We start from the raw sequence: 17255 nt of genomic DNA on the forward strand, positions 1-17255 counted from the left end.
AGTGTCAGTTCCACTTTAAAACTACAGCTAAAACTGCATTGTGACATTCCCGACTCAGATAAGGCTTTCATGTTATTTTATTAATAATAAAAATAGATCTAAAATGATCAAAGCTTGCATCCCCACTCTAACATTATTAATTATTATTATTATGATTATTATGATATTTATAGAGCGCCGTCAAATTCCGCAGGGCTTTACAATGGGTGGACGAACAGACATGTAGTTGTAACCAGACAAGTTGGACACACAGGAACAGAGAGGTTGAGGGCCCTGCTCAATGAGCTTATATGCTAGAGGGAGTGGGGTAAAATGACACAAAAGGTAAGGATAGTATTAGACTAGTGACAGTTGCAGAAGAGGAACCATTTGGGAGCTATTAACAGTTTAATTGATACGCTTTTATGAAGAAGTGGGTTTTTAACGATTTTTTGAAGGAGTGGAGACTGGGTGAGCATCTAACGGAGGAGGGAAGTGAGTTCCACAGGAACGGTGCAGCCCTCGAGAAATCTTGAAGGCGAGCATCAGAGGTGGGAGTATGGACAGAAGATAGACGTAAGTCTTCAGCAGATCGAACGGGCCTAGACGGGACATACTTATGTATAAGGGAGGATAGATAGGTGGGAGCAGCATTATGTAGATATTTGAAAGCAAGAACCAGAATTTTAAATTGAGCTCTATATTTTATAGGAAGCCAATGTAGGGACTGACAGAAGGGTGAGGCATGGGAGGTACGGGCGGACAGGAAGATGAGCCTCGCCGCCGCATTCATTATGGACTGTAACGGCGCAAGTTGGGAGCACATAAGACCACTGAGAAGAGGATTACAGTAGTCAAGGCGAGAAAGGACAGTGGAATGAACCTTAGTCGCATCTGGCGTTAATAATATGTGCAAAATAATTACCATACAATATCTGCCTGGCAGTACAAATATATATTAATTCTGATTCATAGAAAGTGTAATACTTACTTTGATAAGGCCAGGCCACATTTATCTAGCTCCTTATTCAAATCAGCCAGAAGAATACCAGCTTCTACTGTCACCTGCTTAGTTTCTTTATCAATCTGAAATAACAAACAATATTACTATTACTATACATAGTGCATATTGCATGGGTAGATATGTATCCACATCAGCTATGTTTGCCTTGATTTTGCCATTCCTTCTGCAATTTGAAATTTAGGAAGAAATCCAGTCAATCATATCACTAAACTGCAAAGTGTGGAGGGTTGAAATGGGATAAGAGTCAAGCTGGAAATTTGAATTTGAGAAAATTTCCACTTTTTTACTATTTAGTCTGAAGTTTGCAATTTCCTCGCCAATTTTACAGTATTTGTGGTGTCAAACAAAATGATGATTAATTAGAAAAAACATGTTTGACGGCTAGCCACTAAATGTTAATTTTATTCACAGATCAAGTAAGTATTGACACAATACATAAACAAGAAAATTGTGTGTTCACAAACCATAGTAGATACAGTGAAAACAAATAAAATCGAAAATAACTTTCCTGTATCAGGAGAAACTTAACCAACCTTAAGCCCACCTGCCTTATATTGTGTAGGCCCCCCGCGTGCTAGACCACAATGCGCATACAAAGATACATATGCAATATACATGCAATACGGGGTGCCACATCCACCAATATGACAATTTAGTTACCACTTTGGAGTAGAGTAATTCTCATATGTAGAGAGAAAGGAAAAAAAGGTCCTAGTATACTTTAAAAAAGCTTGGATGAATAAAAGATGCAATAAACACTCACAAGTAAAATCACACTTATAAATTGAATTACATGTGCAAAAAAGGCTTATTTGCCAATATAGGCACAGGCCCACTGCCTTAGCTGAGCAAAGTCAGTCTATCCAAATGCAGGAATCAGAACCTCAGAATCAACTAGCAGTCTTGTGGGGTCCTCCATTCAACTCACTTTGTCCTTTTGGACTTCCTCAGGGAATGGATGTTCCCTCTTGTGCTGCAAAACAGCTCTGATGCGTCAAGGCATGGATTTCATAAGAACTCTGAACATGTCCTGTGGTATCTTGCACCAAAACATCTTGCAGCAGATCCTTTAAGTTCTGCAAGTTGCGAGGTAGGGCCTCTGTGGCGGGACCGCTGCCTGTCCGTGAATTGCCTTTCTGATATTATGTGTGTTTCCCCATCTATTCGTGTATTGTGCCCGCTCCTGCTATATCCCGATACCTCATTTAGAATGTTAATTTAGAACCTTCTCACCTCGCAACATACGTGTCAAACCGCAAACCGCAAACCGCAAGGGAAACAATTAATAAATTCTCCCCTGGGGAACCATTATCCACACAGATGAACACCAGCAAGGGCGAGCGTTCGTGGATTGTTTCCCGACTCATTAATTTCCTAAATTAGGACTTCTCCAGTGCCAACAACCTCTGCAGCAGAGGTGGTACGGGAGAGTATGAGCCAGGAGATCCAAGAGATGCTCCGGCTAGGGGTCATCAAACCGCCCAAGAGTCTCTGGGCCACCCCAGTAGTACTAGTCCCTAAACAAGAAGGGACTACAAGGTTCTATGTAAACTACCAGAGGCTCAATGACAAGACGGTGTCTGATGCATACCCCATGCCTAATATAGACAAGCTGCTGGATAAGATGGCTCGTGGCAGGTACCTCACCACAATATATCTGTGCAAGGGGTACTGGCAGATTCCCCTAGTGACACATGCTGTTCCCAAGTCGTCCTTCATCACCCCATTTGGCCTGTATCAATTTTAGGTGATGCCCTTTGGGGTTAAGAATGCCCCTGCCAGTTTCCAGAGGATGGTGGACCGGCTGTTGAAAGGCCTCCAGGACTATACAAGTGCATACCTGGACGACATTGCCATATACAGCGACACTTGGGAGGAGCATCTGGTCTATGTAGGAGCTGTACTAGACAGAATTCGGGAGGCAGGATTAACCCTAAAGCCCAGCAAGTGCAACCTAGGGAATCAAAATGTCTGTGTGTCCCCATTAGGAATGGTTCCAAATAAGAATCTGTGAAAGTTCCAGCTCATTCCTCGTTTATGTTACTGAGGACATTGAGGACACTGATCTGGAGCTTTGCATCATTTGACGGGGCTGCTTGTGTCTGGTGCGGTGCTTATGGTACTCAAGGATTACTAGGAAGCAGCGATTGACTGAGTTACCCAGTCGGGGTGCCAGGCGGTCCTTCACAGGTATGATGGTGTTGTGGGGCTTATCCCTCCCTAAAATCTCAAAATAGCATGGATTTGCCCACTGATATAAAGGCTGACTAGTGGCCAGCACCAAGAGGCGATAAGCCCGGAGGTGTGGCTAACGATTGGTTAGATGGTGGGGAGGGGTAGCACCTGGGGAATTGTTAACATAATAATTCATGGATTGTTAGTAATTGGGAAGGACACGTTATTTACATTTCATATAGTTACAAGTTAAATTATTGGTGAATAGTTAATAAATGCTGTGGCCTATTATCACCATATATATGTCCTGTGTCAATTATTCAGAAGGGTTCTGGTTTCTAATGTCAATTCTGTTCATTTTTGACGTATGCTGTCAGAGTGCACTGCACACGGACAACAAACATAATCTGTTTATCCCTTTTCAGGCAGAGACTGCAAGGGAAGTCGTGTGTCCCTCTTCCTGCTCCCACCTGATCCCATTGTTTATTTTTTTTTATATTTTCTCCCTCCCCACCTTCTCTCCCCCTTCCCTTGTTGGCTCTCCCCCTTCTCTATGAGAAGCCTTAGATTAGACGGCGTAAGGACAGGCGTGACATCAGGAGGGAGAGTGAAATGCGCACCAAGTGCTTTGCCCAGTGATGGATTTTAGGTGTGTAAAAACTAATTTTAGTGTTTTTTTAATTGCGTTCGGGGGGGCCTATGGAATATTGCCCATTAAGGCATTATTTATTTAAAAAAATAAATTGGTTGGAGTTGGAGTTCCCCTTTTAACGTGTTTTGTACGTGTATGTATGTTTTGTTTCTCCTTTGTACAACTCTATGGAATATGTTGGTTCTTTATAATGAATAATACTAAAAATAATTACCTGAAATTAGCACTAGAAACTTCAAAACTGAATAAAATATGGGAAATAAAAACTGCGTTTATATCTTTCAGTATTGTTTGACTAGCAGAGCACATGGCATTAAATACTACTACTCTAGATAGCAATACCAAATCATTTTATATGAGAGGTGCACTCCAAGCACAGATTACAGCATTCCAGGAAGCTCTGTACTTGTAGATAAAAGCAATACATCATCAGAGAGCAGTGAACCTCGTGTTCTGTCTGCTGCCCTTGCACGTTAATTCCTGCTTTATAATAAAAAGGGGATTTCAGAGCAGCGAATCCTTTCCTGGTGTTTGAATAGAGAGCTTTCTTCGGAACAGAAGGCATTATTTGCACAGACAGATATATCAGAGTAAAACAATTTATTTAAACGGAAACTTTAATTGAATAAAAAGGGCAAATTAAATAGAATTCTGTGTTTGAATAGAATTTATATGAAAGCTCTGGAAGATAAGAGCGTGTTTCAGGTCCTCCGGAGGAGGGAAGGCAGAGAGAGGGGTACTTTCTCCTTTTGGATATGTAGCAGCAGAATAGTTGTCATTTTGTATCATGGATAAGAGGAGGGCAGCCAAGGATGGCCGGAGGGTATTTATTCCCCGGGTCACTAGTATAGAGAGGTTTGTGGGCTGCTCCCTAAGACAACAATGCTAAATACCTTATATAAAGGGTATTCTTCAACCAGTACTGTAGTCCAGTTCTTGCAGTATTAGTATAAATAGTATTAGAAGGGGAGGGCTTGCAAAGGCTGCTGCAGACAATAGATCTGCAGCTCTTGCTAACAGTTTTTAAATATACACCCAATGAAAAAATACATCATTTTTTTTGCACATGTTTTAAAAATTTGGAATAAAACATGAATAAAGACTAAGATATATATATATATATTTATACAAAGAAAAAATACATAACTAAAAGAGCATGCATTGTTTGATCGTGGGTATATTTACTAAACTGTGATGTATACATATACAATATTTCTATTTTCGGCAATGGAGGGTCCTTTTTTTTTTTTTAATTCTTTATTTTTGAGTGCATAAGTAGACAAAACAGCTTACTCTGCCACAATAGCATTCGCAAGCATCAACATAGTACATTGATATTACAATGGTGGCGTCTGAGCAATGCACATTTTTATATAGAAATGTAGAAACAGAACATTAGTTAACATCGGTTGCCTTTTACATTTATAGTAACTGTCTTAATCTGCGCTGAATCGGTAGCTTGTTTGTAATCTCATCATATTTGCTGTGTAAGAAGCAACAAGTGTGCCTGTAATGCCGCGACGGCAGTTACAGGCATTTGAAAATGAAAATAAGCATAGTTATACATTTGCATGGTATTCGAGAAACCTGGCACAGTTTTTCAGTATTTATATTGCAAGCTGAATACAGGCCAGGAGGGTGCATCTAACATGGTAGGCCGTGTTAGGAGGCATTAAGCCTATGGTTAGTCCTATATACGTATGAGTAGACGTGCAAACACGTATGCGTGTACTCTGCTTAGGGGATCAGGTTGTTTAGTTGTACAGGATTAGCTGTGAAGTACTATATAACAGAAACGTAGTGTGTGTACGCTGTCTAGCTATGGTATTCAATACCCTCGAGTGAGTGAACATCATTGTTCGGTTACAGCTATGTGAAAACATTAGGTTAATCCCCTTAGGGGGGTCCTGACTATCTAGGTGCAATTTCCCTCCGCCAGCATATGAACAGTTTCGGCCTATGCCTTTCAACTAAATAAAATCAGTAGCGTTTGCACTGGATGCTGACTCATTTAAGGATAGTGCAGAATTCCCATTGTGAGTTTTCTCTACGCGTGCGAGTGCACTTGTGAAGCCCTAACTATATGCAAGTAGGGACCCTAGACATCTTGGGTGGCTGATTAGAAGCAATATTGCGACACAAAACATAAAAGCAAAAAACAGAAAAAAACATAAGTCATTCAGGAAAAGTTCGTCGCCCTAAACTGCCGGCGTACCGGAGTGGGGTGCATGGCAGCTGCATTTGCCCCTTTTTTTTTTTTTTAAAAGCTGCAGATAAGGGCACCTTGTGTGGATGAGTGGGTGCTGTCATCAGACAACTTGGCGGTGCATATAGGGTGTGGATGTGGGTAGTGTTGTTACTGAGCATCTGGTGCGTGTGTGAATGCAGGGGGGTAAGGTGACAGTGGAGTGAGCGTAGTGTGTGTCAGTCTTCCAGTGTGTGTGTGTGTGAGCGTTACTGTGTCTGGTAATACATTCTGCCATGTGTCAGCTGACGTGTCTGTGGTGTATTCGCTTGTTGGGTAGGGTATCGTAGGGGGATAGAACGGGGTACAACTTTTGTAACAGTAGACTGGAGGCATCATATCCGTCAATAACAGGGATCATTAAAACCATGGATAGTGTTCCTCAGACATTAAACATATAGTCTCGGCCCTTGGGCCGTTTGTGTTGCCCTTCATGTGGTGACAGCTGCATAGGAGTCGGGTGTCCTTCCTTGGGGAATAAAAACAGTGGTTCTTGCCGGATCCCAGGTGTGAGTCGAGGGGGGGGGGTATTGCGCTCTCTCTGTTGTGCTAGCGAGTCCAAGGACAAGCCCATCTCCCGCAGTAGCGTCGCAGAGCTCTGTAGGTCTTGGATGAAGTGCGTTTCGCTTCCGTGCTTGACCGCTAGCTTGTGGGATCGGTGCCAGCAGTATTGAATCCCCCGTTGTTGGAGTAGGGAGGTGAGCGGTCGGAGCGATCGCCTCCAAGCTAGTGTGCCGCTCGATAAATCGGCGTAGAATGATACCGCCATATTTTCGAAACGGAGGGGGGACTTGTCCCTCAGTGCTGTGAGGACCGCTGCTTTGTCCTTCCCGTATTGAAAGGTAAGTATTAAGTCCCTGGGGGCTGAGGCTGGCACTTTGTCGGATTTAGGGAGTCGGAAGAAATTGTCCAGTATGATGGCTTTCCCCTGCCTCTGTGGTAGTAGGGTCGCCAGCATGCGCTTCAAAAAGTGTGGCATTTCTTGCATAGAGATGTCGTCGGAGACCCCTCTGAGTTTGAGGTTGTTTCGTCTCTGTGAGTCTTCCAGGGCCGCAAGGCGGCGTTCTTGTGACCGGGTCTGCTTTTGCAGGTCCTGTACGGTTATGTGGAGTTCGGCAATTTGTTGGGTGGTGGTTTGGGAAGTCCCTTCCAGGGCCCCTATGCGGCCCGTCAGCCCCTGCAGGTCAGTGCGTACCGCCGTTATGTCTGCCAAGATGTTCCTTTGTAAGTCTGCCAGCAGTGCTTTGAGGACCTTTGTGGTCACAGGTGAGGAGTCAGACCCTGCTTTGGCTTGTTTCGGTGCTTGTGAGGGGGCCGGTGCAGGCATGGGCAGATAATCATCATCAGCGTCGTCAGACAGCCCATCCGAGAAGTTTGAGCAGCCACTGGAGAGCGCGGCCATTTTGGGCCCGCCGGCGCCATGCGCCTGCCTCCACATGTCCCCAATAGTAAGTCCGGGAGCGGGTTTGTCAGTCGTTGGGCGCTTAGATTTGCGTCCCATGTTGTCCAGTCCGACCCGGAAAGTTCTTGCGGTCAGTTTTCGGAGGTAAGTGTGTCGGTTTTCAGGCGTTTTGGCTTCTGTGAGCACGGAGCTGTAGGCTCTTGCGACCGTTCGCCTCTGTGGTCCGGTAGGGAATGGAGGGTCCTTTTAATATGAATGCATACCTTGTATCATTCTAGTGATAATTATTTGACAGTTTTCAAAGCAAACTTGCAGAGTTCATTATAATCAATTTCTAACATTAACCAGTTAAATAATCCTACGTTGCTGATTCCACGCACTGGAGAGACAGAGCATTTATTTTGCCATTTTAATTTGACAACAAACAGTGCCATGGGTATAAATTTCTCCTCCAGGTTATCAACTGATCTGAATGTATTATTTAAATTGTCTCTCACCATATCTCAGTGCCAATATTAGGCTTACCTAACCTCATGGCAATAAGTCTATACTCTCATTTTTTATTTTTTTATTTTTTTCTTCTACATATTGGTTTCAAACGAGGAGCAATGCATGGACACCAGAAAGAAAAAAAAAGAAAACATGGGAAAAGGAGAGGGAAAGAATAGAGAAGTTATAAGTAAATCAAGGGGAGGATGGCAGGATGTGATTCACCTCCACCTGTTATTAATCTACCTTCAGAATCTTGTTCATTTTATCCAATCGAACCATGAAATCGTCAGAGCAGGCAATATTCGAAGGAGAGTGTCCACCTCCCACAACTTTCACCCTTTTGCTTCTCTGACGAGCTAGATCCAGTATCTGTGAACAGAAAGGAAGATGCTAAGGACAGAATTTCATAATGGGTGGCCTAATTTATTTTATGTGATTTACAAAACTAAATTAATTATACTAGTTCAGCAAAATAAAACAGCAGAACCCTATGGTATCAGGTAAAGATGAGCTTTCGGGACCTGTTGTAAGGATGTGCATGGGTAAAAAATTCGGAAATTCGGGTAAGTAAAAAATGTGTCTGCTTCAGCAATTCAGGCCAATGGCATTTGGCTCGGTTCAGCACTTCGCAACTGCCGAACGTCATCACTTCCACACTTCGGCACTTCGGACATTCGTAAGCTTCCGAATGTCATGAAATTCGTATGAATGTATATTCGGAACGGAACTAATTGCACATGTCTATTGCTCATTTACTTTGACAGGGAATAGTGAAACAGGATTGAGCAAGCAAGCATTACATTGCACAAAAGGAATTAGCTTATTGGTCAAGGTTCCTGTCATCATTCACGTAATTTTCCCTCCCTCTCTCTTGTTTTGCCACTTTTCAGAAATCCAAATTACTTCGGAACTTCGGCACTTCGGGACTTCGGCACTTCTGACATTTGTAAGCATCTGAATGTCTGAATAGCATGAAATCCGTACAAATTTACATTCGGAACGAAACAAATTTCACATATCTAACCTGTTGTTCACATAGTAGGTAATGATGAATATACCACATGTTGGTTATTGACCTGCCTATGTGAATATTGCATTCAATGGTGGATTTTGCTTAAACCCAAACCAGAGATAAAATAGAGCTGGTGATAACAGACACAATTAGACAAGCAGCACACAATTGGTCATTCCATACCATCTCCCAACGTTTGCAGGTAACCACAGACAATAAGCTAAATAACAAGTAGAATGAAAAGGCCTCTAAAAGTTGCAAAACCACCATTTGATTGCCTCACTGTGGGCTGAGAGAGGAAAGTAAGTGATAGAGTGTTGTTCCAGAGATTAGAGAAAAGATTTCTGGAATCTCAATCCTGGATTCTCAGTTTACATTCTTTACACACAGGAGTTATTTTTTTTAAAGGGACACTATAGTCACCAGAAACACTAAATTTTATTGTATTTGTTCTGGTGAATATAATCAGTCCCTTCAGGCATTTTGCAGTAAACACAGTTTTTTCAGAGAAAATGCAGTGTTTATACTACAGCCTGGGGATCCATCCACTAGCCACTTCTTAAGGTGGCTTCTAGAGGTGCTTCCTGGGGCAGTGCTGCACAGTGTGACTGACATTCAGTTTCTCCAACCCTCTGCGTGGAGACGCTGAACTTTCCTTATAGAGATGCATTGCTTCAATATATCTCAATGAGGTGATGATGATTGGCCAAGGTTGTGTTTGATTTGTGCTGACTCTGCCCATGATCTGCCTCCTTGACAGTCTCAGCCACACCTGAGAAGCATTGTGATTGGCTCAGACCACCACTTCTGATGATGTAAGCCAAGTAGGCAGATCAGGGGCAGAGCCAGCACCAGTAGCACAAGTGGAGCGGGGGCTAAGGTACCTGTCAACTTCAAGGTCTCTATTCCAATGGGATATGATTTCGACTGAAAGTATATATTTTATACAGTAATATAATCAATTAATTGTCACTTACCTCTTTAATTTCCTCTGCAGACGTGGGTTGAAAGTAAAGCTCCGGGCTAGAACCATATGTTTGGGCCCAGTTTTGAAACTTGTATCCTCCGCGACCCAGCACCTAGAGATGTACAAACAGTGGATCAAGATTAATTTTTAACATGATTACAAGGCTGTATTTAAAGCTCCTTAACTTGTACAGCTTATTGTACAGGCTAAAGGAATCAACACAGTAAAGGAGGAGACTATATTTAACCCCTTAAGGACACATGACATGTGTGACATGTCATGATTCCCTTTTATTCCAGAAGTTTGGTCCTTAAGGGGTTAAAAAACTACCACAACAAGAGGACATAGTCTTAAATTAGAGGGGCAAAGGTTTAAAAATAATATCAGGAAGTATTACTTTAGGGTAGTGGATGCATGGAATAGCCTTCCAGCTGAAGTGGTAGAGGTTAACACAGTGAGAGAGTTTAAGCATACGTGGGATAGGCATAAGGCTATCCAAGACTTAAGATAAGGCCAGGGACTAATTAAAAGTATTTCGAAATATTGGACAGACTAGATGGGCCGAATGGTTCTTATCTGCCGTCACATTCTATGTTTCTATGGCGCACGGAGTCTTTAGCTTCAGCAGTTTTTATCAAACTGTTTTCAAGGAATTTTAACAAGAAATGGCCATTCTCAGTACCCAAAGCTACCAAGCCCCTCTACCGCAAAAAAGATAATTAAGAGTTTAACTTCCTCTCCAAATTGGGATAGCAATGACAGGCTGTGAATCCTTGAATTCACCATAGTCATTATAATAAATTTTTTGGGTTATAGTACTTAGAGCACCATTTTATGAAGGTACGTTGGCTGTTTATGAGCACATGCACATGTAAAAGATTCATGTATACTCATTGGCTAAAGGAACACTAGAGGCACTAATACCACTTCATCTCAATGAGGCCACTGAAAGCCACTAGAAGTGATCCCACTGAAATAGTGCAGTAAAACTCCACTATATCAATCAGATGGTGTTGTATATCATTCAGCACACTAGCCTTCCAATGTTTCCTATGGGAAAGCATTGGATTGGCTGAGATCATCAATCTCGATGATCTCATCTAAAGAGTTAGAGTGACATGCCGGAGACCAGCGATACAAGGGAAAAAGGTAAGTAAGTTCACCATTTTAACCTTGGCAACTGTGACTAGAGCACTATCACATATTTGATTGTTCCTATAATTCAAATAATGTGCTAAATTTCCGTTATTACATTTAGGTAGATGTTTTATCCCAGTGTGAGATTTTGTGAAATTAACAAAGTTTAGTTTTTAACCTTGCTTATTTTTTAGCACCTGTTTTTCCCCAGGGCTATTAAATTAATAAAACATAATATTTAAAAAAAATATCAGGAAAAGTTTCATTTTCTCTTAATTGACCTTCGGCACAGATCATTTATATAAACTTAGTGTTTGCTCCAATAGCAAACAATAGGCACAGATGAAAAAGATTGTATTGTGTGATAGACATTGTTGCAAAGAATTTCTTCTTGGATAACAGACCTGTGAATCATAATTATAAACATATTTTCTTATCTTTGCGAAGAATGGTTTGTAACAATGTCATTCTATAATCCAAGGTGAATATAATACTCAATGGGTATTCTCTAAACTCTGAATAGAAGCTAACTGTAATGCAGATTGCAATATTCAGGTTGTTATAGCCATCCTGTGATTATTGCTGAGTTGGATATTTTACTGTTTTACCCAAATTCTGCAATTCAATTTTTCATTTGCTGTTATTTGGCATTCAGTAAATAAACCAAACAGGTCAATTCAAGAAACCATCAACTGTTGTGAATTCACAGAGAAATATCAATTTTAGGGCAATAATTACCAGACTAGACTACTTGATAGCTATTTTTGCAGATCAACTAGTAAGGCCTAGCATTTGCTATTTCCTTTTAAATTCACAACAATTAATGGGCATTGACTAAGGAATTGCACATTTTACAGTCAAAATAGATTTTTTCCAAATGAGGCGGACTAACCATCTGTGCATTCCGTCAATGCCCAAGGGCCCGAACCAGGGAGAGGTTCCACCAGCGTTTCTGTCATGCCACTGGAGTTTTTTGATGCCTCTTAACTTGGGCCAGCCAGTGTATTTATTTTCAATTTCTGTAAATCTGGGTGTTTGGCCCAGACCAGAATTGCTCCCGTGAGCAATGCGCTGAACACCGGAGCTCAAAAGAGTAGATACACGATAATATGAAGTGTATCTCCCATCGGACAACCAGGATAAGGAGTCCCCCTCCCTGATCAAGGTAAGCCACAGGGAGGGGGGAATAACTTTATTTAGTTGTTTGTTTGTTTAATTAAAAGTTTTTTTTTGTTTTTTTTTATAAATTCCACTACAGCCCATATTTCCCTTCACTACAGCCTCTTTTTTCCCATTACAGCACCAATTTCTCCCACTACAGCCCTGTCCACTTTTAACCATCTTTTTCTCCATCTACTATCTCTCTTTTGGTGCCACAGGTGGAACTTAGAAAAATGGACTAAACCAAAGATGTTCAGTATGACACAATTCAAGGTGTCCATGAGGACATAATAATGTCACCCTTTTATTTTATCACATATCCCCACCCACTGGCCACAGGTGGGGCTGGTGGGAAGTAATCTGTCCACTCCCCCATTACTTATTTAGAACTTTCACACCCGATGCCCACAGGTGGGCATGGTGGGACTATGTCCTGCACCTGTCATTTCAAAGTCCCCAACCCCTATTGCCAGCTTTAGCACATTAGTATATGTTCCTCCACATGGGGCATGGCAGATGTTTAAACCCCCACTTCTAGTATTATAGATTTCTTATTGACCTCCGTAGGATTTTCATATATTTATTTTTCTTTATTTCTTTTGTAATGTAGTGGCTGGCTAGCATGCAGACAAAATGAGTGAATAACCCTGTAAGTCAGGATTTAGTTAGAATCATTAAGTTGCTATCTTTAATTGCCAATTCATTATTTAAAGGTTAATGTATCTGAATAATTGTAGAAGCTCACTTCAAAGTGTTCAAGATAAGTGAAATATATTGCATGTATGAAAGAGCCTAAACATTCTCAATATGTATTTATTAAATGAATGCATCTAGAACGTTTGCCAAAGAGATACATAGCAATAGAAGCAATTAGACTGAAGAGCCTGTTCCATTGCCTAATATGTCTTCAAAGTGTCAATAATTACTGTGCATGCTATTGTATGATTTAGGAGTTTAATAAAGTAAATTAAAATTGTGCGTGTTTTAATTACATTAAGTGGCATTTTTCATATGAAAAGAGTCCACGTCAGGAATATTAGAGATTTACTGGCAAGGTTCCGGTGTCTTGCTCTGAGATTAACAAGCAATCTCAAATTAGACTGCCAATCAAATTTCATTGTAAAATCAATTACTGATTGTAGATTTACTGTGGCATTTTCTAGATAAATGACATGAAGTGCCCGTGGTATCATCCTTCTAGCTGAAGTTATCTGGTCCATATTTCAGGAAAAGTATTTCTTTGTATTTGTTTTTCAGACAAGATTAGTCCCCAGCCACTTAAATGGAATTTGTAACCTAAAGGGATCATAATAGGATTTCTAGCAGATGCACTGAATAATCTCAAAGTAGAACTGTAAACTGGAGGTCGACCAAAAAAAAAAAGACTTGTTGATGTGTGATGTGATGGCAACGATTAATTTGGTACTTTTAATATGTATGTGCATATGCAAATGAACTATTTTTATATTTTTTTTACAGTTTTATAGAAAGTATAAATAGGCCAAAAAGGAGAACTGAGTAGTTTTTGGAAGAGTTAATAAGAAATCTTCTTAGCCAGACATGTTAATGGTCTCCTTGCTACAAACAAGAAAATGAAGAAGGACTATGGTCAAGACAGCAGGTTGTGAAGTTAGAAGAATAGAGTTTTCTTAGTGGTGTAAAGGGTGCTAAAAACAAACACATACATCTGATGTGACTAGAAAAGACTAGACTAAGAGATTTGTTTCAGTCCGAACTGCAGTTCTATCAGGACATACTGGGATTCTACATGCAGAGTGTAATAGAAGAGTAGCGTGCACCGGACCTTAGAATGGCCGGGTTGGTGTCACAAGGACAGAGAATAAACCGGTACAAGTCGAGAATCAAGAACAACGAGGGTGCACAAGCCGAGTCAAAGGGTAATAGAATGAAGGGTAGTCAAACAAGCCAAAGTCAAAACCAAGAATTCAATACTAGAGTACAACATGCTATTGGGACTATAACAACCACAACAGGACAATGGGTCATGTCCTCAAGTTCCCTTTCATACTGTGTTTCTGTTATTGGTGGCCACGCCCCCGAACGTTTTGGCAGGCCATGACGTCATCAGCGTCATGACATCGGCACCCACACTCCGCATCATAAAAAGGGGCGGGGAAAACGCGGACGGTGCGATAATCGATGGAAACCTTAGGGGGACTTCTGGACAGGTCCCCCAACTCCTTCAAGATGACATCAGCGTGTGGCACAGCCTGCGCCCACAGATAAGGTACCCTGACAAGTTCATCCAAATTTGGATGATCCTGTGATCAGTTTAATTCCCATACTTTATGCCTAAATTTAGCCAAATAACTAACCAACTGCAATGTACATGACTTAGTGTGTACCTTTTGATTCGTGATTCCAAATTATGCCCATGGTGTGGAAAAAAAGAAATGATTACATAGAAACATAGAAACATAGAATGTGACGGCAGATAAGAACCATTCGGCCCATCTAGTCTGCCCAATTTTCTAAATACTTTCATTAGTCCCTGGCCTTATCTTATAGTTAGGATAGCCTTATGCCTATCCCACGCATGCTTAAACTCCTTTACTGCGTTAACCTCTACCACTTCAGCTGGAAGGCTATTCCATGCATCCACTAGCCTCTCAGTAAAGTAATACTTCCTGATATTATTTTTAATTGATTTTGATTAATGGGAAAAAAAGATAATTGATGGCTAGAGGACAACCACTAACTGTTGATTTTATTCACAGATCAAGTAAAAAGTGAGCAACAGAGGGGCTGGACTAATGACGTTCTAGATGTGAAGAAGGGATGGGTAACACTGCTTACATTAATTAATGCTTTCATTTTATCAATTGTGCATTTAAGATGGTCAGCCAGGTATTAGGCTATGAACGTGGTGGACATGAATGGTTCCTTTGGGCAGAGGAGGTATTTAAAAATTGGTAAATATTTGTTTGGATTAAATATGATGTAATATAATTGTTTTTTGAGACATGTAGAGCATAGGAATTTAATTGAAGCATGAATTTATAATTGTGAAGGCTGCTTGAGAACTTGATCACTCAAGTCTAGCAGGGCTTTTGAAGGTACTGGCTTATTGTATTATGTCAGTGGCTAGAGATGTTTGGGAGTAGATGTAGGGATGAGTAGATTTGGGTCAATATACTTGTGTTTAAATAGGTCTTATTTATTCGCGCGATACGAAGACAATGACCTGATACGATTCCACCACTTCTTTCGGGGACAACACATTCTACCCTTCACACAACTACCCAACAACACCCCATACACGACCTTCGACCATTTCAGGTTCCTGCAGATACGGAGCTTCCTGACCCAACCACACAACCAAAAAATAGCAACAAGAAAATGTGCATGAACACTCCGATACAACGGGGCCAGATATCCACCATATACAGCATCATACACCGCATTAACACCCCCGAAGCCCTATCAAATACAGCGGCATGGGAAAGAGATATAGGCCCTATCACGGACCCTTCAGACTGGCAAGACATATGGGAAGCCACAGCAGCAATCTCCATATGCGTAACACACAAAGAACAAGTGTACAAAACCATGCTCCGCTGGTACATCACTCCCCTAAGATTGAAACAAATGCACATAGCACCCTCTGATCGATGCTGGAAGGGGTGCGACAACCAAGGCACATATTTCCACCTATGGTGGAACTGCCCACACATATGGCCCCAACTATGGCAGGAAATAACCCAACAGGGCACTACACAGCAATCTCCCACTGGACCCCTGGCTATGGCTCTTGTCTAAACCCCATGAGACCCTCACCAGGGCCCGAAACAAAACGACGGCCTGGATTGCGTTGGCCACCCGGAGAACCATTGCTAGACACTGGGGAAGCAACACCGCCCCGGCAATACCTGAAGTACTGCATAAAATAACTGAAACCATGAAAATTGACAAAATATCAGCCCTAGTTCACGACACCACAAACTCATACCACAAAATATGGGACCCATGGCTAACCAGGACCATATTGGCACCCTAACCCCCTTAGGCCCACATACAATGACCACCAGCCAAAACAAACCCCATGTCTTCAGGTCCTCCTCCCATTTCCCCTCTACCCATCCAACCTCCCCACTTCCCCTCACAGCCTACCACACCCTCCTCCTCTCCCTACCACTACCCCACCCCCACGCCCGCAGATGAACCCCTAACACTGCTGACAGACCTCCACAGATACCCCCTACCTCGTCCACAGGATGAACAGCGCCTACCAACTACTCTCATACAACACCACCTCAAATCAAGACTCACAAATTTCCAACGACAAATAAAACAGGACAGCGACGACAAACCACAAGAAAAACATACAAAGACAAGACGAAGGACACAATCACACCCACGAGACACATGAAAGCCCCAATCTCAACGGGCAAGAAGAAACACCCAACTGATGCACCAGATTATAATGTAGTCGATTATAAATGTTGACCTTCACTTTTTATTATTTTTCTTAACGCAACTCAAGGGATTACAGTTTTCTCTTCACTGTTATTACTATGCAAAATTAATGTGAACAACTCTGACTCGCAAATTCTATGTGTTAAATCCCCCACCCGACCCCCACTTCTTTTCTGTACCCCTACCCCCAACTAAAAAAAAAAAAGAAAATGGAAATAAATAAAGAATTCAAAAAAAAAAAAATAGGTCTTATTTAAATCTGGAGTATAAAGGGACATGATGAACGTACAGGAGTTTATTTGAACTATAACATTTTAAAAAAGGAAAACTGTTGTCATAATGGGATTAAATCGATGAAAAGTGAATTGTGGTAAATGTAAAAAAGAAAATATTGATAAATGTAGGACAAAATAGAAGAGTTTTTAAAATTTCTCAACTTAATCATAATTTTCACAATCCAGTTTTTCATATATAATTTAAAATGTAATAAATAAACCCCAATAATTATATATTATTATATAATTATAATGATATGAAAAAGGAATGATGAATCTTCCTGTCAAATCCCTGCA

At 41.2% G+C, this 17255-nt stretch overlaps 1 protein-coding gene across 1 annotated transcript in view; it reads right to left on the reverse strand.

The window, feature by feature from the left end:
- Positions 1 to 17255, reverse strand: part of LOC134585389 (L-gulonolactone oxidase-like) — a 160057-nt gene that overhangs the window by 142430 nt on the left and 372 nt on the right. The window contains exons 2-4 of the mRNA XM_063440797.1: positions 9959 to 10060; positions 8213 to 8338; positions 971 to 1065 (exon numbers count right to left, since the gene is read on the reverse strand). Of these exons, the coding sequence (XP_063296867.1) occupies positions 971 to 1065; positions 8213 to 8338; positions 9959 to 10060 (323 nt within the window). The remainder of the gene's footprint in view (positions 1 to 970; positions 1066 to 8212; positions 8339 to 9958; positions 10061 to 17255) is intronic.

The sequence above is a fragment of the Pelobates fuscus genome, chromosome 2 (assembly GCF_036172605.1).
Source record: "Pelobates fuscus isolate aPelFus1 chromosome 2, aPelFus1.pri, whole genome shotgun sequence".
Classification (NCBI taxonomy): Eukaryota; Metazoa; Chordata; class Amphibia; order Anura; family Pelobatidae; genus Pelobates; species Pelobates fuscus.